Raw genomic sequence first — 27,662 nt, 5'->3', positions numbered from 1 at the left:
CAAACTAAAATATTATTTATTGAAAACTGGTGACACACTCGTATACACGCACACAATTTACACAATTTAAAACATTGAGAAGCATTATTTTGAAATTTTGTTTAATAACAGATTTCCATAACTGTTACTCAACAACTTTAATAATGTCATTTCCTAAATAATCCACTAATCAGGTTTCAACTTTAGCTAAACTAAAATAAGAAAACTTTATTTCAAACACACGTTCCACATCGTCGGTCTAAATCCATTAGGTATGAAAAGTTGAACAGCAGTGTTATGGTACTTTAATCAATATCGTTTAATTACACCATAATTTTACAGCAATACTAAATTCAGTTGCAGTATGAATAATAAATTATTTAATAATTTATAAATACACAAGAAAACCTAACAATCAGTCCACTTGTAACATTTACACACATTGTCATGTATGAATATTACGGATCCCCTTACACAATAACTGTGGTGTTTTTTCATTGTATTCTTAAACTTCTAAATGGTAGCATAGTTTTGTTTCTCATCTTATCTTATAAACAGCTCACAACTGATAAATATTATTATACTGAAACTTTACAAGTAAACCTACTTATTGTATTTTTATATTATGGGCTCAGAAAAGTCTCCAGATACATTGAGAAATAACACAATATGCAATCATTCAGTTTAATCTGAATACGAACAAGACGTAACTGCTGCCTATGACAGTCCAATAAATAAGCCAGTATTAACAAATAAACTTTTAACACCAGCTAAGAATGAGTTCTTCACAAAATACCTGGTACTATCAAGTCCACTTGCCTGTGACAAACAAAAAAAATCATAAGAATGTATCAAACACCTGCAGAAACCTGTTTTTGAATTCTTTCAATCATTTTCCTGTCCAACTGTTTTTGACGCAATATAACAGTGGCAGCACTAAGAAAACCTACAGCAAGCATAGTGCCTTCAAATATCCAAAAATTTCTTTCTTCAATCCAGGGTACTCTGTCACAGCTATAATTAAAACTATATATTAGACTTTAACCATTAAATTAATCATCAGATGTCTCCATTTATCTATCAGACACACACACATACCCATAATATTCCAATCCTACTGGATTCAATAAAGTTATATTTTTACCACAGTTAGCCACTGGGAACAAAACTTGTACTTTGAAAGAATTAATGGAGGGATTCAGCATATACTGATTTTACTAATTTAACACTTATGTTTCATTTTATTACTTCTCAACATAAATATTAAGTTACTGATGAAAAATTACATATGAATATTTATAAATCTAGGAGTATTCTAATTCTAATGATTACACATTTAATATACCCAATACAAGAATAACAGGTGAACATTGTTTTGTGAGGTTATACATCTGAGATCATCTCTGTAAACCAGTATTCAATAATACTGTTTAAATGGCGTTACAAGAGAAAATGTCAAGTTTAGGGAAGTAACAAAATGTGGTTGACTGGGTACTGACAATCAATTTCTTTCATATTGTATTTATTTTTACACAAAACTGGGGAATTTAATAAATTACATGATTTAGTGTCATGTAAACCAATCAAAACTACAATTAAATTAGTGTTTCATATACTGCTTTTTCATTGTGCCAATAAGCACTTAATCAAACCTATGATAAAATTGAATGTTAAGAAAATATTCAACTAATCCACACTATTTTCCATTTATTACCTTTATATTATTCCAACAAATGATTAATTGAAATTCTGAATAAATAAATCATGAAAATAATAAAAAAATCAAAATTAGTTTCCAGTTTTTATTGTTTTCAATTATTCCAACAAGTGAATGATCAAAACTATTAAACTGTCACAAAAATAATCAATTATTCCAACTGATCAAAATATTACTATTACATTTGTTGTTAAGCACAAGTCTACATAATAGACTATCTGTATTCTGCCCAAGTTTAATCCTACAAGTTTGTTCAGTTTTGGAGACAGTGTTGAGGGTATTCAGTTCACTTCTTATTGACACCATATTTTCTTGCCTACTTTTTGTTGTGACAAGGCTACTAAAGTTAGCTGGCACTATCATTAATTTTAAGTTGCTGACTAGAGGGAAAGTAATTGGCTGGTACCAACTGTTTTCTTGTTGGAATGTTGAGTAGAAGGAAAGCATTGTATTTTTTACCTTGTAAGATGCTACATCATGAAAGACACACCCTAATTTTAGAAAGACAATTATAAAAAAAAATATTTAGACTCAGCAACCAACACCTTGATGTAGCCTTGACTTTTTTCAACCTACTGAGTAAATACAGTTAAATATATCGTAGTCTTCAAAGTATATCGAAAATACTCATAAATGGTATGTAATGAGATTATGATCTGTCTGAGAGACTGTTTTGACTAGATCCTAAGCTAACCTCTTGTCCTTAACTCATCACCTTTTGTCTTGAAAGATGTATGGGGACTTTTCAAGATATCTTTAAAGAAAAAGTGTCTTACAGGCATAAAATATTGTAATTGGTTGGTGCCAACTGTTTTCTTTTCAGACTGTTGAGTAGAGGGAAAGCAACTGTTAGGCAGAGCTCACCATAATTTATAAAAACTATGGTTTGAGGAACTCTGCAGTAAATGACTACTGGGGTAATCAATCAGTCAGTGAATACAGCTAACTGCCAAGCTCTATTTATACATACACATAAATAGATTAGATTTCTGATAAGAATGCACCATAAACATTTTATCTTATGGCAACATTGAGTACTTAAATCACAAAAATAGGACAAGGATTTTTGTGGTGAATTATCTCCGTCTTAATTCTCTGTTCATCATGGTTGCATTTTTTCTCCATTTTTTATATATAGACACACGTATACCTAGTCCTTTGACTGACTTATCTTTGAAACATTATACTGTGCTTTCAGAAATACATTCCCTACTTAGTTTTAGATCTAGGTTTTATGCTTAACAAATTTATAACGTGACATTAAATGCAACTATCATGGAAGCATTAAACATTACGATATATGAGGAAAAAAACTTTTCATAACTTAACATACATACATAATGTTCAGTAATACCAAGGGACCTCTTAGTCCATCTCGGCTGTTCCATCCTCCAAGTAAAACTAAGACTAATAAAAAAATTTTAAAGCAGTCCTTATTACTACACTACCAGGTATAGTGTTAACCAATTACTACTAGTATTTCTGAAACAATTTAGCCTTGTTTTGTTGCTAGTGTTAATCCTTTCTGCCCAGGCATCCTTTATTACATGTCATGAGGGCTTTTGGTGTAACATGGCATAAAATATTGGTTAATAATCCATATTTTAATAACATGTTTCAAGTTTTGAGTTTTATATTTTTACTGAGTATAAGAAACATGGCATTTTTTCTCTATGCATCCCCTCTTATTTAATTTGTTCACCACCCCTCCAATAAATAGGAAAATTAACATAAATTACTCACTATAGTATGGTCATCACTCTGACAAAATATATTTCTTATTAGCCTTCAATCTTGCTTGGCCATAAATTTCATTCCAATGGGAAATATATCACATGGTCGGTCAATTCAGCCAACCCTGCACTACCTTACCAGGCACAGTATTCCCCAATTACTGTAGTATACTGTACTATCAACTTGTATGAAACAACATGCCTTGTCAAGATGGCAGAATATATAAATACATTGTGTTTCTCACATTTTGTACCATACACTGTATTTGAAAAAGTCATGTTACTAGCTTTAAAGTAATTCAAGAGAGGACTAAAATTTTTCAGGAACACTGCTCCCTATAACATGCTTGAAGATTGTGTTGTCTAACATTGTTTCAGATGTACATCTACTTTTCAGGAATGCATCATGACAAATAATAAGGACCCTCTGTACTGATGAAAATTTCAAGATTGAAACACTGTTTGGGGAAATATTTTCATGAAATAAAAATCCAAAATGTAATTATGTTAAAGCTCACTTGAGCAAAATTTTATGATAATTACCGTACAAACTCTTGAACTAAAAATTATCAATCAAACCTTGTAACCTTCTAAGACATAATTCAATTGCACTTGTAGTTTCCCAATAGCGCAATACAGACTAAACCATTATGGTTCACATTATAAAATGAAACTTCATGTTTGATGAGGACCATTATGTTTACTCAAATTTTTGCTACATGTTGCTGAAATAAAATAAAAAACAATGAACGTTACCTACTGAAAACTGAGGTTTATAGCATAAGCCACAGAATTCTAGTAAAATGTAGTAATGGAACATGAAAAATGGGTAACATTACATAAATCCAAGATAAATGATATATGTATGCAACTGGAGATAAGATGTTACCTTCTATAATACTTCCCACTTGATTTGCATGATATAAGCTCTTTGAAGCCTGATTGAGCACATGCTGGTATATTTCCACTGACCTATATATATAAAAAGACAAACCAAAACTTTATTATATTTAGAAAATGTGCATCATAATCTTCAAATTTAGTTTTCTACATAGATTATAATCTTTGTCAAAAGTGTATATAAATATACAGTAAAGTAGAGCAACATTTAGCAAAAACAGATGTAAATACATACTAAATTCAAGATAAAATTCTTAAACAATTTTCAAAAGCTTTAAATTTTAGCAATGAATACTTTATATTACCACTTTTTTTAAATAAAGAACTGAAAGAAATTATGTTTTCACTGTCAGTCTTTATTTATAAATGCTGTAAAATTCTGTAAAAACACAGAAATCTGTGTTTTGAACAACACAAAGAAACAGAAAACATCTTCTTAGTATTCAAGAATACACCAAAAAAATATTCTAAAACAATAGGAACATAAAAGTGAGTGTCCATGAGTATTAAAAGTAATGAACAGGGAAAAAAAAAGCTTGAAGAAATATGGGTACAAATTTTCAAATAAACTATGTGAATTGAAAAGTAGTTACAATAGTGGCTAATTCTGGTTACTACAAGAAAGTTTCCAGAGCAAAGTTTAAAAAAACACAAACTTCAAAGACAATGAAGATATACATTCCAGCATGTAAATACCTATCCAAAATGGTAGTAGTGATTTTACAAATAAATAATAAATGGCATTATAATTCGAAAAACAAAATAAAAAAAAACTAGGCTTAGAAGATGTTAACTGTTTCATCTTAGTTCAAACTACACAGAAAATGGTAACTGAAATAAAAAACGAATGAAAGGTTAAGAAATCAAATTTTACAAAGAAATACTAGGTTGGTACCCACTTACAAAAAATTTACAATAGTTCAAGTTCAAAAAAAAAATCCACTACAGTTATGTAAAATCAGTGTACAGGATAGAAAATAACTCTCCTTCGAAGGTTATCAAACTAATACAAAATACAACTGATAAAAGTTTCTACTTCAACTAATGTCAAACTTAAAAAGGAGAATGGTATGAAGTACATCTTCATTATTTTAAAAGTTCTGTATAATGTTAAATAGATAAAATCCAGCAGCATAACTCCAAAAGATGGGTTCAATTAAATACAAAGGTTGTACATACAGTCATAGATTTCAGTTAGCACATCCAACATTTTACAATTTTATTTTTATATTTAAAAATGAATAGTGTAAACTGGAGAATATACTGAATATATTGATCTGACAGTTGCTTAACAAGCTAGGTTGCACAGACCATTTAAATCCAAATACACCTATGGATCTTGTACTCTAAGTAGAACAAATATCCTGAATTTTTCAAACCTATCTCTGATCAAAATATGTTAATCCCTAACCATTTGATCTATGTTTCTAATGTATTATTGAACTATTACTTATAACAAAATGTGAAATTACAACATATTACTGATATACTGTTTAATAAAAACAATACAAGCTGCATGTTAAGTCATATCATAATCTGCTTAATGTCATCTTGCAAAGTTTCAGTATAATCAGTCACACTGTTCTCAAATTATTTACAGTTTAACAAAGTATACACAGTACACATAATTTATCCATTTGTTTATGATAGCACATACCAATCACAGTGTTCAGTACTGTAACATGAAGTATTATTTGAAAAGTATACTTGTCACATATCAGATATTTATCAAAATATTTATTTTCTGATGTAAATCATTTTTTGTCAATTTATTCTTGTTTTAGTACAATGCATTTCCATACACAAGTGCAGAGGTAGTGATATTACAAATAGTATTAACACCACTCAAGCATCAAATTTTTCATTTTGTTACCCATTATTTTAAATACAAATTTCTCATTAACTGAAACTTTTTCTAAAAGTACTCACATCACACTTATTCTGGTTATGGTCCTAAAACTTGAACACAATGAAAAGCACTAAGCCATCACCCATACTTTAACATGTTAACACTAAACATCTCATTCTCATGAGTCCATGGTTTCAAAACAATAATAAAACTTTTAATCCAATTCTGTCAAGCTGTGTATACTCACCTTCACCCTCAAACTGTATTCTTTCCTGTCCTTAGCATGTTATTTGTTACTTTATAAACATAACTTTTTAGGGATCTTTCTGAGTAAAACTTAAGAAAAAAATTAATAATTCTATGTGAGGCAAAGTGATCCAAGAACCAAAAGCAGTTACCTTCTAAAGTGTATAGGAGCATGCTTACTCATAAATTTTAATTCAATGAATCATAATGGTGCAACATAATGTTACATTTGACTTGGATGTAACTGGTCAATGAAATACATTTATAGAAAGCTGCTAATTTAATCAAATTAGTAAGTGTTTTTACAAATGTGTGTGAACATGAAATCAGACACAGAAGCCCAAGACAACATGCAAGCATTGGTGGCATTGAAAATGGAAATGTTTTTTGCTGCATTACTCAGATAAATGATACACACAAATTATTAACTCTTTCAGCATGAGCTGAGTCCCTAAGACTGACATTGTAACCAGTTTGTACTTGTAATAGTTTTCATGCTATAACTTTTAAATTAATATGCATATGTTAACAAAATCTGGCATATTATCAGAAAATACTACAATACTTTCATACTCAAAACATCAATTTTGTATTAAGTCTTGAGGGTTTTTTAAGGAATTTTTCTTTTGCTTTTTTTATTTTTGCATGTTGGATACACAGCATGCAAAGTAATTTTCAGTTAACTTTAAAATATTTTGAAAAATTTTTAACTTTCACATGCATTATCTTTATAATGTCCAGATAGTTGTCAAACATTTCATATTTCATCTGTTATTTTCACTAATTAATCTCTGTAAAGGTTTGGTAGGTTTGACTAATCTCGTAAGCACCATAAAAAAAAAGTTAGGAAATAGATATGTTATGCTTCTTTCATTCTAGAATTACATGAGATTATAACATGAAAACATAAATGTTTTGACTAAATATCTTAAATCTCATAACATTATATACTTATATGTATTTATTATTTTTATTATACTGACCTTCCAGCCATGTCCAGCTAACAATACACAAATTAGAATAACAAAGCAAACATGCACTCATGCTACCGTATCCAGTAATATAAAACTCCCCTTCAGTCTTTATAAAGTCTTGGCAGTATTTTACTAGATGAGTACTTTGTAATATACACATTATATAAGTTATTAAATTTATATTTCTTGAAGTAGAACAGTAAATACAGAACTAAAGCAAAAAATCATCTCTTCTAGCAATAACCTTTCTACTTTTTGCTGCTTGATGTAATTTAGTAAGTTTTTTAACACTCCTACGAAAAGACGTTTCTAGTCCTGATTTCTTCAAGCCCGTTCCCCTGGCTGTAGTTTTGCTAGATAGTAGATAGGGACAGTGGGAATCTCGTTAATCCATTCATTAATGGATTTAAATGGCAATTTCATTTAAATACAAAATTATTAGCCTAATATTAATAACCTTTCAAGTTGCTCTGGGGCCTATTAGGCCCCACTTTTCATAGGAGTGTTAAAATTTTGCACATGAAGAACATGAAACAAAATAATTTTTTTACATCTTATATATGCAGTTGAATAACCAAAAAAATAAATTACTATATTGATACCACAGAATTCTACTGTAATTTATCAAGCTTAGTAATTAAGCTGTATTAAGTCTAAACAAATATGAAATTTTGAGCAAACTAGACACAACATATCTCCTTATAATCTTTGTTCAGAAGAACAAGGTAGCTTTCTAATACATTAAAAGGGTTAATAAAATTACTAAGGAAACATTCTCAGCTGTTAATTATTGAAGTAAATGTATATAAAGGACCACTTCCAAAAATAGACAGAGGGGAGTGAGGCCACTTTGTTTGATTTATTACCTAAGCAATATCTCAGCAAAATGAAAATATATGAAGTTCTTATATTATACATTGTCAATATTGGTAATCTGAGTCCCTAACTGATACAAAACTACAGACTTAGAATTTTGACACCACAAAAACGTAATTTGAACCATTTGTATTCAGCATACCATTCTACACACAAAAATTGATGTTTAACTGTTTTTCTTTACATTTACTTTTGAATTACAAAACTGAATAATATAAAATACTAAACTTGAATTATAATCTACAGTTTGAAACTAAACTTAGACAAATTCATGAAATAGTAGTTCATTAAAATGCTGAATGCAAGTTGACAAATGTGATGACATGGCCTTTGACCTATGACTCATCTGGAAAGGGTTAAGTAAGCAGGATGTATTCAGTTACACACAGAAGCAAATTTAACTGTTTTCAATAAAGATTCATGAATAATTAAAAAGGTCAAATAAAACATGCTTTGCCACTCAATCCAAAATGGCCAATTTAAATAAACAGAAAAACAGAGAAAAATTGAAAACTTCCTACACAAATGCTTAGGATCTACAAAAAGTTATCTTCATGCCAAATCTCATTTAAATTGGTTAAAATATGACAGAGTAATTGATCAAAACCCACAGAACTGTTGGTTTGTTTTTTTGTGAGCTTTGATCCCTCCTAAAAAACACTAAAACCTAACTCGTATGCCACTGTGTTGGGTGCATGAACATTTGTATTCAAGCATAATTTTATCTTAATCTATATAAATGATTGCACAAGAGCCCAAAATGCACATTTTTGGGTTAACATTTGACCTTATAAAATTCTTAAAAAGGCCTAAATCAAAAAAAAGAAAGGTGTCTGGGTGTATTGAATCAAGGTATAATCCTACCAGGTTTCATGTCAATCCACCATGAAATAAATGAATGTCAATCAATTCAAATTGTTTGAAAGGAGGAGAAGAGGGGAGAGTAGTGTCTCTGTAAACACCAAACTGTACTTTGTTATTGAAAACCCTTATATCTATTATGTCACACTTACTGTTAATGAAACATTCTACGCTGAAATATTTTTCTAAACTTGACTTTTTCCTTAAACTTTTCTCCAGTTATTATACATTTCCATCCATATTCTGCTTTATAAAGGTTTTTTTCTTAACTGTCACTGGTGAATTTCTACTATTCCCATAGAATCAACACATGCCAACAACATCAGTCCCAGCTGTATTTCTGTGATAAATGAGAATATTGTGCGTTTCCTACCCTCTTTAGTGTTACAGATATTTTTAGAATCTTCTGCTGTTGAGTTCCTGCACTGTACTGATGGCTAAACAACATCTAAAAACCTCAAAGATTACCTTGTCCTAGTCACTTCATTTCTCTGTACTTTATTGAAATATTGCAGTAATATGTATAATATCTGGGTTAAAAAGATTGGTATTATTATATCTTTTGCTGGCCAGTTATGCAACAGCTAATCAATGCTGTGAGAGAACACAGGCTGATAGGTGATGCTGCTAACTGGACAGATAAAACAGGTTTACCTGTTATGATACTTTCAATGACCAAATCTTAGACATATGGGGTCATCTAGCAAATCCAGCTGAGAAACACTGTTCTATAAGGTACCAGTGCCATGTTGTGCTCAGGAAAAACAAAATTAGTAGATTCTTAAACACTAATGTTTTCATTTGGACCACAATGAAATTGACACAAAGTAAAAATTGAACATTGCAAAAACATTTTGGTATAAAATTAAATAAAGCTCTTTTTGTGTAATAAAATTAAATTCCAAAGAATTTTGCACAAATGTGTAGAAGAATGACAATGAAATGCAAGATTTAACCACCATTTCAATTTATTTTTAATATTCTTATCTGCAAGTTCTGGACAAAAGGTTTGGTGAATCACATTGCTAGAAAGAGCAATTTCTTCCTCTTCAGATAATACACTGATTTCTTAATTAATGTTTGGCATGCTACTTACAAATCCTATTTTATAAAGCAATTAATGACAGTCACTGTTACACAATTCCAATCATCTACGTGCAAGCTACTTTATAAACATTAATTTTCTCATGAACTTACCAGTTGACACCTAATTTTGGTCAATGACTGTAATAACTTTTTCCTGCATATCCCTTTGGTTCAAAATTTTCATAATTTTGATCATAACCCTTATTAAAAGGCTGGATTACTGCTTTTGTAATTGAAGACAAATAAATGTACAACTGTAAAGAATGAGTGCAATGGGTACTACTAGTTCAGGAAATTCAAATTACTAGTTACTAGTCACATTTCTGCTTAATAATAAATTATACACATATTTTGGAACCTGATGGAATGTTTTTGTGGTTCCAAAACATGTGTGCTAGTCATATATGCTCTTGTATGGAATAAGGCCTCATGAAATAAACTACTAGATCCTATATGTATTGAAAGATTGTTACAAGATTATTTCATAATAAGATCTTAAAAAATAATCTTATAAGCTAGGATCCTCATCAAAGACATAGAATCTAGTATATATAGTACATAATATATAGGATCTACTTATGTAACTTTAATTGTAGTAAACCAGAAAGGGTGAATAAATTTAGTTTTTGCTCTTATTTAAGCACATTGGGAACACATGTAGACATTTTCATATCAAAGAAAATAGGAAATAACTGGTGGTTTTCTTTCAACTATACTAAGTATCAAGTTCTTTGAAAAGAGCTGTTTGCCTCTCTTCATGTAGACAAACATCAAGTTTTCATTTAAAGTTAAACAAATACACATCACCCAATTACCTACAATGTATACAGTAATAATTTGTATAAAAATAGTTTAAACTATTGGGCTTGTGCCTACAAATCAGGTAAGCCTTTAATTACAAAAAGATACTTTTCATGGATTTGACCCTATGCACGAGATGGTCAGAGTGCAAGTAAGAATCATTTTTTTCATAGAATTACACGCTAACTTTAATTAAACTACTTTTCTATCAGTGGCCTTAATAAACTTGGCATCAAACATTATTTTATTATCACATTTTTTATATTATCTAAGTTTTAATCTTTTGAAGTTAAAAGATTAAAAATTCTCAATTGGTTCTTGTATGTCACATGACATGGAAACACCATGACATTTACAATATTTTTATATCAATTTGAATGGTTGTAGATTATTTATACAATTAGAAATATGTATTATACATTCTGAAAACCCAGAATATAAAATTTAAACTTCATATCTTTACTGAAATATCACCAAATTTGTTAACTCACACTGACAACCCCTTCAATATCCATCTTTTCAGAAATGTTACAGTTCTCTCTAACATTGGTATTGGATACTTTTATAACCAGCAGTAAGAACAAATTCCATACTACATAAATCAGGTAACTGTGTTTTGATTTAATAGTAAAAGCCACTACATTTTTATGAAAACTTGATGTTGTTTTGAGTAGTATGTGTATTTTTTGTATATGTTAATTATGAAGTAAGGTAAATAAGAGAATTTTGGGGAAATTTTCTATGATCTTGTATATTTTTGTGTTCTAAAATAAATATCTGAAGAATAGATGAAGTACTTTTGGACAACCAACAAGATAAAATAAATAGGTTTACTAAACAACACAACTGAGTGCAAAGTCTCAAGGCTAAAATGCATTTTGTGTGTGTGCATGTCTGTATCTTGTCTGCTACGAAAATAAACTGAAAACCTAGACCAATAACTGTAATGTGATATATCTTATTTTCTGTTATATAATAATTGAAATAAAAATTAGATACTTATCAAGTGAAATAAGAAAGCTTAAATGAAAACATTTCTCTTCACACAGACATACTGCCATCATGTTTAACAATTTATTTCTTTGTTATGCTAGTAACACATGGTTTAAAAACAGTAAAACAATTAAATTATGGTAGATATGACACTGTTAGGAGCATTTTGTTTTTTGGGATAAAAAACTGTAGCTTCTTATTACAGTTAGTCATTTTGGAATAAAAAAGTTATAATCTTCCTATACTGAAAATATACCTCCCTTACATAAATAGCTATTCTCATTCAGTGTTGCCCTCAATATGTAAAAAGGTTTTTGCATGCCCTATCAATGTGGTCCAACTGCATCTTGCATATAAATCATCATGCAATAACTCTTCATCAATAGGAGTGTGACACACTTTCTGGACATGTGACTCTATTTAATTCTACCAAACGTCAATTTAAGTTTCAGCAGAAAATAGAAGCACCAGTTTTCAGTGGCAAGGAAGGATGGGAAGTGAGAAAAAAGTACCAATCTGAAATACATTTTCACTTTGGCAGAAGTATAACTTCCAATATGGTACATTACCTCTACTCATGTAAATAACTATAATACCACACTGAAGAGGTGAAGAAACTGGTGTGAGGGAAAAAAAAACATCCTTCAAAGGTGTCTAAACTACATCCTAAAAGAGTAGATCCTTACAGTAGAGACCATACTACTTATGTACCAGATATATTCTTTATCCAGTGTAGAAATTGGGAGGAACACATCTAAATAAGAGAGAATAATGGTTGGATAGCAGGCTGAACCACATAATATTGGAATTTTAATCACAAATAGTACATCAATGTGGGTGAATAAAATAATTTACCTTTAGGTGCAGAGCAGCTAGGGCACACTGGATTGTGCATGACAAATTAACTGCAAAACCCATCTACTGGGAACCAATATCCATGTGGAGGTAGGAAGAAGGATCATACCTTCATGATGACAATAAACCCACTTGAAGTAAAAATGTATTCTCAAGACAGCTGGTATGGGTATTAGCACTTTAATTAAAATAAAGTACAGAACAACATTCTAGGGAGGTTTTGGGATTTACAATTATCATATGGTTTAAAATGGCAAGATCAATATTAAACCTTAATACAACTCATACATATGCAAGAAGTGAAACCAACTTAATCTAAAAAGAGCTTAAAATTGTGTATTTGAATTTACAATAATGCAAAGTTGCCAACTCTGATCTACAAGGTGCTGGAGAACCTAGGGCTGTTTTAAGATCAAAAGGACTTGATTGTTTACAAAAAAGCAAAACAAATAAAAGTTTGTTTGTTATACCAATTTAATAAAACCATGACCCTTTACTTATATGAGGTGACAACCTGTGTAGCTACCCTGAACTTGGCACAAGTCAATCATGTTCATAATAATTTATGACCTTTTTTGTTTAATCATTGTTTTCCTCAGCAGAGTTTCACTTTGTTTGAATTTAACACAAAGGTAAATCAAGGCTATCTGCACTAGCTATCTCAGGGTCACATGGTGTGAAGGCAATATAATGTAAAGGTCAATCTCACTGTTTCTTGGTAAAAGAGTAGCCCAAGAGATTATGAATTGTGTATCCTAACCACTTAGGTATGCGAGGCCTTCAGGAGAATAGAAAAACATTAACCCTTTACACTTATACAGTTACTGACTAATTCAGTTAGCTTACCAATGTCAAAATAAAGCCCTAAACACCTTCATCAACATACTATTGAATAAACTCCTCTTCTGACTAAACAAATTGTACCAATACATTTTCTACAGTTCCTTTTATAACTTCAACAAAAGCTAAATAATACATTTAATTCATTGTAATACTTTACAAAGCCAAATGTCTACCCTTTTCATCAGTGAACTGTACTCTACCTTAATTCCTTTTGTGCAACTTTTCTTATGAAAAATGGTCTCAAATGGAAATGTGAATTGATATTATAAACATTACTGAATATAACTGTTTTAGATTTAGTTATTCATAGGTAACATCATCATGATATTTAGTTTTGTATAAGCATTAGTATTTAGTTTATAGCTAACCTCAATAACATAATATTCCACAACATACTACTACTACTACTGATTCATCTGATTTATCAAGTCTTCCCATATCGACAGTATCACTTTCCTACTAAACTGTGATCAAAGAATGTTAGCATAAGGAAATCACACTAAGTGTAAAAAACAGAGTGAGAAAAAGCAGAAGGTTGGCATTACTTTAATAGCAAGTAACTGTGATAGCTGTTAATTAAGTCATAATGATGAATGATTTTAATTTCATGCACATAGACTGGGAAATTCTGGTCAAGCCATGAGGTAAAAAGGTGTTTTGAAAACTGTTCAAGGTGGCTTTCTTTAACAATTGTTAAAGGAGCTTAATAGAAACAATGCTATTTTAGATTTATTTTTAATTTCAAATACAGAAATGATTGAGAGGGTAAAAAAGGAGGAACATTGGGGTACAAGTGATCACTGCTCTATTAGTTTCAATGTTTTGCTGCACATGGAGACCAGTAATAATATATTGATTACAACTTTTGAAAAAGTAAATTTTGATGAGATGTGACAAGAATTATCTGTTGTGAATTTGGCAGCCCAGTTATTTGAGGTAAACATACTTCGTATAGAAAGGAAAGGGTCACTAGAAGTAAAAAACCAGGTTGGATGACAAAGAGTATATATATATAAAGGATAAAATTGAAGAAAGCATAAAATAATTAACCAATTATAACTGATTGTTATGATAGAAGATTTAGAAGATTACTGAAGATCAGGAAAGACAGTGAAACAGGAAATTAAGACATCAAAAAAAGATGTATAAGAAAAGGATGGATGAAAATGTAAAAATTAACAGTAAGGATTTCTTTGAACATAAGGGTAAACAAAATGTTAGCATGGAGATACGACCTTTGAGGAATAAAAAAGCAAGGCTTACATCTGATACGTATTAGATGGCTGGGTTATTAAATAATGCTTATTCTTTTGTTTTCACTCATGAAGATTTAAGTACTCCACATATTGAACAGTTGATAAATGGAAACAAAATAAAAAAAGATGAGTTGTAAAGTCATTTAACGAAGTTCAGAATTATAATCTTTATAAGTTTAAAGATAATAAAAATATATTTAATTATTTATATGAACGGCCAGATTGATTTTAATATTTCTGCTCTAAGTGATTGGATACAAATATATAGTCTGCATTTTGTCCAAATGGATGTATTCTATATATAAGCCATAATAAACTCACGAAGAATGTACAGATCCACAAATTTCATTTTAATATGTCTCAACTGCAATATTAATGCAAAACTGTTGGTCACGAAAAGTGTGAAGAATTTTGTTCCATGTTTGAGGCTGAACTGCTCTTTTTGGTTAGTTTTAACCTCTAAATATATACAGGGCATTCAGAAAGTCACTGTGCACTTATATATTTATTAACAGACATGTTTCAATATAGAATACAGGAGGTAAATATGAATGACAATTATAAACAATGTTGAAACTGACCCCCGTTGGCATCAATACAGGCTTGGATCCTTCTTATTTTCTTTCTAAACACAGCTATCAGTTGCTGGCTTGAAATAGACTGAATGAATGCTGTTAAAATATGATTACAAAATAGCACAGTGACTTTCCAAACACCCTGTATATGAAACATGTTCATGCCACAAAAAAAGTATTACAGAAAAACTGAATTTCAATGGCATTTGAGACAAACTGTTTTTAAGAGACTGGTTCAAACACAACTTAAGTTGTTTTTTTTGTAGTTTTTTTGTTTCAGAATGCAATCTGACAACAGATTATCTTATTAACCAGTTAAACAATTGTTTTGTTTTGCTACAAGTTAAAATTAAGTTGTGCTACTGAATGCCTACATCATAAAATATTATTTAGTAAACAATTTCACAAAATTGTGAATAAGAAAATCATAAATCAAAAATGTAAAATAGAAACCCTATAAGCTGAGTACTTTCAAAAGGTGGACCTTTCTTCTTCAGGGGTAAACTGGGAGTGGTCGTGTATTTGAACAAGTGATATATATACATAGTGTGTTTAGTGACATCATTGGGGCCATCCAGTTTTCCAGTATTTGTGTATTTCTCTGTGTATTGGTGTAAGTGTCTCATTTCTGGTGCAATGTAGCTGATGGCAAATGTACATGTGAAAAGTTGTTAGTGATATTTTAATTTTGAAATGGCTAAATGTGTGTGTATATATAAACAAATGTGCTTAGATGTTTAAATAAAATAAAATATAGATAACACCCAAAGAGTGATTGAAAAAGATATGTTGTACTAATCATTTAGTATATTTCATATTTCATGAAAAAATAAGTGAAGAATAAAGTTATTTTTCTGACAGAGTTGAAACTAACGACCAGAGATCACTGATTCCTGGATCCAGATTAAATCCAAAAGGTTGAAGTGTTTGGATTGCACTGTTTTTATTTCTCTATCTGTTTTAGTTTTGAATTCTTATATGCAAAAACGGCTCGTTTGGGTTGAGAAAATATTTTACATAGAAGAGCGAACAACGTTTCGATCTTCTTCGGTCATCGTCAGGTTCACAAAGAAAGAGGTAACTGACCCAAATGAGCCGTTTTTGCATATAAATTTCTCAACAAGTAGTTTTGAATTCTATTTCAATGCCAGTGAGAGTTAACATCATTAACGAAGTGGCCATGTTGGTTGAAGTGTTGAGCAACAGGAAGATCTTTTTCAGTGTTGATAGAAGATTTATGATTGTTAAAACGTTCTCTTAGAGTTGTTTGTGTATGACCTTACATATTGATGATTGCTTTTTTTACACTATACAAGTTAAGTGGTGTTTTTTGTTTCATAAGTGATTTCTTCACATATTTTATAAAATTTCTTGGGTTGTGCTTGTAGGAAAATGAGTCAGTGGTTTTTATGAATTTGCAGGTTTGACAATTACATGGACAACAACCATTTTGGGGTGGGATGTAATTTATTTGTGTGTGAACATTTTTTATGTGGAATGTGGGTGTAAAGGGAAAAAGAATCCATCATGCAAAGAAGACTATTTAGTGGTAACTGTCTGTCAGTATTTATATCTTCTATAGTGTTAAGAAAGTGGGTAGTATCCTTTATGTAAGAGGGTACAGGGGATACATTTTACAAGTTGGTCAACAAAAGCAGACAGGATTGCAGTAGCCATAGTTACAGGGTTTCTATTTCATTTGTATTAAGACTTTTTGGGCCTACGTGTTTTTAGAACATAATGAATCAAGAATGTTTCATTATCATTAAGTTAAAAATAAAATTTCAAAAATGCTATGACAAGTTTGACAAAGCCATAAAAATTTAATTTCAGGCCAATACATTTTACAATTTCAATCTTTGAGAATAACTGAAAACTCTTCTGTTTCAGGAGATTTTATTCTTATCTAAGAGAAAGACTAAATATATTTTATCAATATTTTAAACTGCTGCCATTCACCTAGGTCTAACCATTTATTGTTTGTAAATCATATTAACATTATTCAAACTTTAGTACTTTTGAAAAATGAAATAGATATGTTCAATGTATTTATTTAGATTTTAACAACAGAATAAAAAATGTTCAAAAATTACATTTTGTTTGGTGTTTGTTCTTAAGCACAAGGTCATAAAAAATGACTTTTTGTGCTGGTCATACCAATTACTGCTGAGATTCATAACTGATGTGTGATGTCCCACTAAGAAATAGTTTTTGAAGCAGTTTGTAATAATAATCACTGAATCCTCAACATGGACCAACATTACAGGCTGAACACTATATGTATTTGTTGTGCAAATGCCAAGAATAAATGCAATTTATTTTTTTATTAAACTTAAATTTATACAATTATGGCTACTATTCATTCAAGAATTTCTGTTCAACATGTAATTTACAGATGAATTTGTGACACCACAGATACAATTTTGCTTTTGTTTATACTTATGGAATATTTTCTGTTCTCAACATGTTGCACATAAAGAAAACAGTAGCTCACCCTGATGATTTTTTTTTTCATAAACATAATTTTATGTTCATGCAATGCCCTAAAGTAGACTCAGTTTAATCATTCAGAATCTGTTACAAATAGTTTTACAGTAGGTAGGTCTCATGAAAACATTTCACAATTGAATACTTAAATACTTTTGAGACATGATTTATGACAGCAGCTCTAAAACTACACACTTTACTGTCACATGAACATGATATTTCACCAGTTTTTTCTGAATAACTGGCAGGCAGGGTAATTTAAGAAAATAATAATATATGGTGTTAAAATAAATACTATGATGCTAAAAACCTTAAACTTAATTCTGATGTGTTTCAACAAAACATTGATAAATATTACTCTCCAATAACTTTAATTCAAACCAAAACAATTGCTGTCAAGTTTTACTCTTAACAGAAACAAAAATTTATCTGAAAACATCTATCATGTTTTTACCATTAACAGTGGACCATAATTTACCACCATTTATAATAACTGTACATTCAGCATTCTAGATTTGAAATGTGTATTTGTTTTTGCATTGTCAACTAGCAGAAAGTGGGATTTAGCTGTTCCATGTCAGCAGAGGTCAAAGATTATTTTTATTAACAGTTAAGCATATTCTTAGTAATGTCCAATCAGCAATGAGAGATATATTTTATGTAAATAAGAAACAAGTACTGACCATCACTAAACTTAAGAAAAATAATAAACATCCATTGTTTAGCTAGAAATAATGGTTGAAAAAGGTAACTAGTTTGACCAAGTGTTATCCAAGTCATCCTTCAATATTCGTTGGATGTCCATTCATGAGCATAAATTAAACAAAACCAAAGTAAAGAAAAAATACTTTTACACCTGAGCATGAAGACAAACTACATAAACAAGTAACTACAGGTCTGATTCCTCATTAAAATATAGCAACTCTGTGGTAAACATTTCTGTATATTTAAACAAATTTTAATAAGTATTTTGGATATTTATAAATTAATACACATTTATTTTCTTAATCACAATCCTCAAGTTTTACTTTTCTTTAATTTTAATATTTTGTACTCCTTTATTACATAGTTATTTCATTACAACAACTGGTAATGCTGATGGCAATTAAAAGAACTATTTGCTATTCATGTTTTGGTTTCTTTGAGTTAATTACATTATCTAAATGATAGAAATAACCATTAATTATAATAAGCATATCATTTAACCATTTCACTGTGGCTGGAATGTATATTTCCTAGTGCTCCCATCCTCCCACACCAAAACTAAGATAAGTGTTTCCCACTCCATCTCAGAATGGCTGGTATAGGTATTAACACTTTTACTGATAAGGAGAGAACATCCTTTTAACCTTCCTAGGTCAACTCAGATTAAGAAAGAGAGAGTTTGAATGTGACAGTTGACGAACACATCTTAGGGGTGAGAGTATAAACGAGTACGAGATTGTAGGGTTTGATTTGTAGTGTTAAAAAAATGTGCAAAGGTATTTTTTTGTGTTTTATGAATCTACTTTCCATTTTTCTGCTTGTTTCTCCAATATAGAAGTTGTGGCAGTTCTTGCATTGTATTTTATAAATTATGTTGGTGTTGTGTTTGTGAGTGTATTTTTTACATAGTATGGACATTAGTTTTGTACCTGGTTTTTGAATAAACTTGGTGTTTACTGGAATGTTGGGTTTTGTTACAAGTTTTTTCCAAATATTGGTAATTTTTTGCTGATGTCGGAAAGATATAGTGTGTAGCAGTATAAGATTTTGTAGTTTGTTGTATCTTGGGATTTATTGTTGGTCTCCGTGTGTACGTATAGTTTTTCCACATTTTTTTAGGAAGTTTTTGATCTTGATGAAGTGTTGTTTTATTTTGTTGATTTCATTGTTAATTTTATTGGGTGATCATAGCTTTGTGGCAGTGTTTATTTGGTTTCTTAATATGAGTTTTTGTTTTGTTTCTGTGCTGAGTCCCAGTGAATGTATTGTCCAATGTGGGTGATTGTTCTGTGGATTTCTGTTTTGAATTGTGTATCAGTTCTAGTGACTTTGAGGTTAAGAAATGCTATTTGGTTAGCTTTTTACTGTTCACAAGTGAACTTAATGTTGGGGTGTATCTAATAAACGTGATTGAAAAAAACTAAGTATGTGTTCTGTAGATGTAAATCCAGAAATCGTATCATCAACATACCTGTACCAGTATAGTGGTGGGTGTAAGGCTGAATTGATCACTTGAGATTCAATCTGTGTAATAAAAATGTTAGGTAGAACTGGTGGCACGAGATTCTCCATACTTAGGCCATTTATTTGTAGGTAGTTTTTGGTTATTGAATATAAAGTCAGTTTTGGTGGTACTGAATTCTAAAAGGATTGCTAATTGATTGCTGTGGATGTGTATCAATAGGTTGGGGTCTTGGATGTTAAGTTGTAAAGCTATCTTGCAGACTTCAATCATTGGGATTTCTGTAAAGAAGGAGATTACATCAAAACTGGCCATTAAGGCTTTATGATTTAGTTGATTAAGAATATATTTAATGTTGAAAGAGTCTTTGAAAAAGAAGCCAGCTGATGATATATATTTACCGAAGTTGTAGATAAATGATTTGTAGGTCGAAATTATGGGTCGTAGTGGACAATCAGGTTTGTGAGGTTTGGGTGTGCCATATAGTTGTGGTGTGCATGAGTCAGTCTTCCATAGGTAAGAATAAATGTTTTCTGAGATTTTGTTGGTTTTTTCATTTATAGTAGTATTTTGTTTACTGGTTTTCATAGGTTTTTGTTGGATTTGTGGTTAGTAGTTTAAATTTGTTTGTATCTGACAAAATGTTGTTCATCATTTGAATGTATTCATTTGTGTTCATTATAACTATAGCATTGCTATAGAAACTAGATAAATTAAGGTGCCAACAACAAGAAACTAAGGTGCTGCCAACAACAAGAAACTAAGATGCCAACTACAAAAAAGATGCCAACACAACAAACCACCAACAAACCTCATAATTAACAGATCTGACCAAAAATTAAGCAATGAAGAAATACATCTACTCAACAAAGGACTCAACTTCACAGTGACACCTAGAAATATTCCATCCATTGAAAGGAAAGCCTGCCTGGAAAACCAAGCTACAAGACTGGTGATTCACTCTCCACAAACTGAAAACACCAGCAAAACAACTAAAAACAACCACCAGAAAGAAGATAACTCCAACAACAATTCCACCAACAACATCTATTTCTATGAAACACCTCAAAACAGTATTTTAAACAACTGTTTCGAAGAAATTTCACACAAAACTCTCAACATAATTTCACAGAAAAGAAATCTAAAAAACAACCTCACACAAAAAGATATTAATTATATAAACAACTTAAAACAAGACTACAACATCAAAATTCTTAAAGCAGATAAAGGCGATGCTACAGTTATAATGAACACAAATGAATACATTCAAAAAATGAATATCTTGTCAGATACAAACAAATTTAAACTACTAAACACACATCCAACAAAAGCACATAAAAACAAGTTGAACAAAACAGTACTACAAAAATAAAAAAACAACACAATCTCAGAAAATATTTTTTACCAACAAAAGACCAACTCATGCACACCACAACTATATGGCACACCCAAACCTCACAAATCTGATTGTCCACTACAACCCATAATGTCGACCTACAAATCATTTATCTACAACCTCGATAAATATATAGTGTGGGCATTTTCTAAATATGTAACATCAGCTGGCTTCTTTTTCAAAGACTCTTTTAACTTTAAATATATTCTCAATAAACTAAATAATAAAGCCTTAATGGCCAGTTTTGATGTAATATCCTTCTTCACGGAAGTCCCAACAACTGAAGCCTGCAAGACAGCTTTAAAACTTTATATCCAAGACCCCAACCCATTGATACACATCCACAGCAATCAACTAACAACCCTTATAGAATTCAGTACCACCAAAACTAACTTTATGTTCAATAACCAAAACTACCTACAAAATGGCCTAAGTACTGGCAATCCCATGTCACCAGTTCTAGCTAACGTTTTTATGACACATATTGAAACACAAGCAATCAATTCAGCCTTACACCCACCACTATACTAGTACAGATATGTTGATGATACAATTGCTGGATTCACATCTACAGAACACACATTTAGTTTTTTCAATCATGTTAACTTGATACACCATAACACTAAGTTCACCTATGAAGAGGAAAAGGCGAACCAAATAGCATTTCTTAACCTCAAAGTCACTAGAACTGATACACAATTCAAAACAGAAATCCACAGAACAATCACACATACTGGATTATACATTTCCTGAAACCCAACACATGAAACAAAACAAAAACTCAACATATTAAGAAACCAAATAAACACTGCCACAAAACTATGATCACCCAATAAAATTAATGATGAAATCAACAAAATAAAGCAACACTTCATCAACAAATTTCCTCAAAAAAACATGGAAAAAAACTATATGCACACATCTAGACCAACAATAAATCCCAAGATATAACAAACTAAAAAACCTTATACTGCTGCACACCGTATGTTCTCAACATCAGCAAAAAAATGACCAACATTTGGAAAAAAACTTGTAACAAAACACGACATTCCAGTAAACACTAAATTTATCCAAAAACCAGGTACAAAACTAAAGTCCATACTATGTAAAAACTACACTCACAAACACAACACCAATATAATTTATAAAATACAATGCAACAACTGCCACAACTTCTATATTGGAGAAACAAGCAGAAAAATGAAAACTAGATTCAAAGAACACAAAAAAAACACCTTCACACATTTTTAAACACTACAGATCAAATAAACACAACCATAGAAAACACCTAGATATCAAGTAGGGAAACAAATATAAACAAATGCAAAATCAAAGACCTATTATACAGCAACTAAAACCAAAATTAAACCAATATAAAGGAATGCTTTTATAGCTATACTAATTAATAACATAACATCCACCTGCAATGCCCCCTAGAATCCCATACCTGTTTATACTTTCGTCCCTTGGACATATCCGTCAACGATCACATCCAAACTCTCTCTTTCTTTACCTGAAGATGACCTAGGAAGTTTGAAACATTGTTCTCTCCTTATCAATAAAAGTGTTAATACTCACACCAACCTGTCTGAGATGCATTTTTGTGGGTTTCTTGTTATCAAGAAATGTTTCCCTCTGTTATTCAAAATTGCCGCATGACGTATGGGAGTAAAGTGAGTAGGAAAGTATTTATTGGCATCTCAACTAATGCTGATATGTGGTTTCTCCTTAGGTTTTTCACTCAGGCCTTTAATAATCAACAAAATGTACATCAGCTATGTGCCCATATCACCAAGAGTGGCAAGGAATAACCCTAATTAATGTGTAAATATGCATGCTGTGCTCAACTCAGATAGCTTAGAAGATAATGAAAATGAGTCAGGTGGTGTTCAAATGCATAAATGATGAAGAGACAATGAGACAAGATGATGCTAACTCTCCATCTAGTATGATAGTGAAGATAATGAACATAGACCCACCAAAAAAGATGTAAACAGCACCAACAATGGGAAACATTTGTCCCAGTTGCAGTATGAGGGTGTGAGAACACTGGAAAATATACTTCCCAGTCACAGTGAATGGGTTAAGTGAAACAGTGGGCTATCTCATCCATTTAGTTAAAACTTAACAAAAAACATGAGTTTAAAGTCAACCCTTGGCATTCAAATATTCATCGAGCCTTTCTTTGAACGTCCTTAAATATAACATGTCCACATCTGAAGCAACTCTTTTCAATGTTAGTTTAGTAAAAACGCTTAAGCTGAAAGTGACTTGTACCCTGCAAAAATGTGTTTCCTCTGTTCCCAACATTCTTTCATTAAGCAGAAAAACAAATTATGCATCAACACCATAATTGTTTTAATCAATTAGAAACACCCTAATCATATCCCCTCAAATTCTTTTTTTAAGAGAAAACAATTTCAGATATTTTAACCTGTCCTCATATGACAATAGTTGAATTCCAAGTATTATCTTAGTAACCCGCCCTCTGAACCATTTTCAACAATTCATTGTCCTTCCCATGATAAACACAATATGCCAAATATGGCCCTACCAGTATCCTATGCAATAAAATGTACCCTCTTTAGACTTGTATCCAATATTTCTGTAAATATAACCTAAACTCTTTATTGGTGTTACAACTAGTAACAGCACACTGGTTGGAAGGAAGAGTGGTCAACCTGGACATCAAGATTGTTTACTTCCATAATACTGTTTACATTATTCCCATCAAATATTTATGCTTGTAATTCAAACCCTGATAATTCACATATATAACCTTGTATTTATTATAATTAAAAACCATTCACATAATTTATTGAACATTTCATCTCCTATATCACTGATGTAAATCAAAAAGAGCAAAGGTTTAAGTGCTAAGCTCTCATAATACATCATTTATTACATTAAACTAGTTTGACTGAACTCCATTTATACCAGTCCTCTGCTTTCTTCCAATTTAGTAGAATATCAAACATAAACTTAACAAGATACACAATATCTCCAAAGAAAAGGTTGAATCACTTCCTAATTTGCTTAAATCCATAAAACTATTTTAAATATCTGTAACTTACCATGCTACAGAGACTACAAACTACTCTCTATGTGAGCTGTTAACTAACCATTGTTCCTATGGTTAGATGAAGACATCCTGTAAGTAATATAGTGTGTGTGTGTTTTCTTATAGCAAAGCCACCTTGGGCTATCTGCTGAGTCTACTGAGGGGAATCAAACCCCTGATTTTAGTGTTGTAAATCCTAAGACTTATCACTGTACCAGCAGGGTACAAGTAATATAGTAAAACATTGTTTATCATTAAATAGCTACAAAACAGAAATAACTATAAAAGATGATATTATCCAGAAACTTTGATTTCAGAAATCCACCTTAGGAAATTTCCTACGAGCAAGTACAATTAATTTACTTTCACAAAAGGTAGCTGAATACCACCTACAGAGATCACCTTGTTTAATCACTCACACTATGATACAATAGTATTTTCTGTCAATTAGCTACTAGATACTAAAATAAGTATACATAAGGGAATATTAACATTATAATTTGTGCTGTTATGGAGTATAATGTGGGGATGCCATGAATCACGATAAGAATTATGCATTTTGGGAGCTACAACACAACATGACATATAAACTTCAAAACCAAAAAATAAAAATATTTGTTACTCCTAAATTTGGTTTTATTCATTCATGAAACAGAACACTTTCAGGGACCCTGCAAATGTGCATCAGGTAACATTATAACTTACTTTTTCAAATTCAGTACAAGGTGTGCATTCTTCTTTCACTTCAAATTCTTCAGTTTGCCAACAAGTTGACAAAGAATTGTTAATTTCTTTGTGAAGATTTCTTTGTCTTTTCTTATAGTCTGGTGTTAACATGCTTTCCAAAGCTAAGATCAGAATGCAAGAACTAAGAAAGAAATATAACAAAAAATTGATATAGTGCAACATGAAAAGAAAAAGTATATTATGCATATCTTTACATACTTATTAAGCTTTTAAAATTGTGGAAAATGTATCTCTATTCTTAAAAAAAATTAATTTAGCATTATACTATGACAATATTGTTGCCTATGTTATTTGGTTTTACAAAACAAATTTTACATAAATATTGTATAAAATGCAAAATTTCAGTACAAAAAAAAAACTTTTAACAGCCAACATTTTATAATTTATTAGTATTATTTTATAATGCATGTGTATGACTTACAAGTTTTTAGTCTGATTTTAATAATCAAGCTGTAGTTTATAAATATTAGATTACAAAAAGACTAACCTTATTTAATAAAGTGAAGCCTAAAGCAATTATTATAATAAAAAGTAAACCTCATATAAAACATATAAACAATTAAATTGGCAATTTAAAAATGCTTATCACATACTCCAATACTTTACGTATACACCTCCTTTTACCACATAACTATCAAAAGTAATTTGTTACTCAGAGTTAACTTTTACACTAACTCTAGGATTATGCCTAATAGTAATGGATCCAGAACATCTCACCTTCATGATTATTATAGCTTTAAAACAAACTATTTTTTGATGTTGCATTCCAATTCATAAACACAGTTTTATTTATGCTAAACATGAATAACAATAAATAAACAACACAATCTCAGAAAATATTTATTTTTACCAACAAAAGACCAACTCATGCACACCACAACTATATTAAAACATTAAAATGTTTTAATTTTCACATGCATACTTTGTGAAAAATTATAAGATTTGAATATAGTTATCAGATGAAATCAAGCACCAAAATGTTTCTAATTTTTATAAATATTTAAGATATTTTCTGAATGATGTTTCAATTGTGGGGAATTGCTCAAAGTTTTTCTTTACACTAATTGAATTGTCATATTTTTTGTGTTCAGACAAAATTGTTTTATTTTTCATACATGTATGTCTTTTGTATTTCCCAATCATTTTTTGAATTTGTTTAGTCTCTTGTATTAAACTGATAAACATGTTTGTTAATTGTTTTATTAAAGTGAGATGCAACAAAGTGCCAAATGTTTTTGCAACAATATGTAATTTCTCATCTTGAAAAATACAAGCTATAACCAACAAATTACCTACCTAATTAACTTTGAAAAAAACAAACCTAAAATTGTAAACAAACTTTCAAGATGTCTTTAAAAAAAGTAAGAAAAAGGCAGACTATATAAAAAATACTTGGAAAAAACAGTCCTTTTTTTCCAAAACCTCATTGTCATATACTAATAGTAATATCTAAAATAAAAGCAGATACTCAACGAAAAACAAAACATTCAACACTAAAAGAAACATTACAGACGAATGTCACAGCAGTAAAATAAAACTTTTGCTCAGTAGTAAGTAGATAAATTGTTGCTTTGTACTGATACTATAGCTAATACTAATAACAGTACTACAGCTAAAGTTATTTTTCAAGAAAAAATGATAAAACTAATGGCCAGAGATCACTGATTCCTGGATCTAGACTAATTCCAAAATATGAAGAGTACTACAGCTAAGTTATTAGTATAGCCCAATACTTTTATTTCATACAGTATTTGCACCACTAATCCTAACCCTATAACAACAAATACCACACACACTTCCCATTAAGTTTAATGTGCAAGATTACTAAAACTAGAGTACGAGTACAAAATGAATTTCAGACAAGTACAAGCTGAAGCACTACCTAACGATTAGGAACTAACCATACTAATATAACAATGGACACTAGCATTTGCCGAAAAGTGAAAAGTTCAATCATCTTTTTCTCTTCCAAATCTTCGGTTTTCCTTCTTTCCACTCTTTGAATTTAACGATGGGATAACAAAAATGTATTTGGCAATTACACCAAGCAGTTAATGTTACGCCCTCTTTGCGGTTTTAAAGCTTTACGTAACATATGTTCCAAAATTAATAAATGGTAACCATGTTAAGATTATCACAATTACCGAACTATTTCAATAAGAATGTAAAGGTTTTCCAGTGTGCAGTTGATCACAAATGTGCACCTGTAAAAATAATTTTGCAGTTCCAACAGATAAATATAAAAAAAACACTATCCCAG

General features: G+C 30.5%; 1 protein-coding gene across 3 annotated transcripts; it reads right to left on the bottom strand.

Moving 5' to 3' along the window:
• On the bottom strand, window positions 1-27,650 carry JTBR (jumping translocation breakpoint protein JTBR). 3 transcript variants are annotated; one of them, XM_076449156.1, is made up of 4 exons: window positions 27,304-27,650; window positions 25,361-25,523; window positions 4,319-4,401; window positions 1-993 (listed from the first exon to the last, which is right to left on the bottom strand). In XM_076449156.1, the coding sequence occupies exons 1-4, from the start codon at window positions 27,357-27,359 to the stop codon at window positions 831-833; spliced, it is 465 nt and encodes a 154-aa protein (XP_076305271.1). In that variant the 5' UTR covers window positions 27,360-27,650; the 3' UTR covers window positions 1-830. The 3 variants fall into 3 exon arrangements, with proteins under 3 accessions (XP_076305271.1, XP_076305272.1, XP_076305273.1); XM_076449157.1 differs by having other exon boundaries at window positions 27,331-27,630; XM_076449158.1 differs by having other exon boundaries at window positions 27,285-27,624.
• Window positions 27,651-27,662: the final 12 nt, after the last annotated feature.

This window comes from Tachypleus tridentatus, chromosome 8 (genome assembly GCF_004210375.1).
Source record: "Tachypleus tridentatus isolate NWPU-2018 chromosome 8, ASM421037v1, whole genome shotgun sequence".
NCBI classification, from domain to species: Eukaryota; Metazoa; Arthropoda; class Merostomata; order Xiphosura; family Limulidae; genus Tachypleus; species Tachypleus tridentatus.
This window is presented reverse-complemented; position numbering and strand designations above follow the sequence as displayed.

Bases quoted from the DNA above. Each gene is read 5' to 3' on its own strand.
- JTBR (XM_076449156.1), bottom strand. From the start codon at position 27,359: ATGATTGAACTTTTCACTTTTCGGCAAATGCTAGTGTCCATTGTTATA. The intron at 25,524-27,303 runs GTTAGTTCCTAA...TTTCTTTCTTAG, and splicing joins TCCATTGTTATATTAGTATG to TTCTTGCATTCTGATCTTAG. The intron at 994-4,318 runs GTAACATCTTAT...TTTTAATTATAG, and splicing joins AGTGGGAAGTATTATAGAAG to CTGTGACAGAGTACCCTGGA.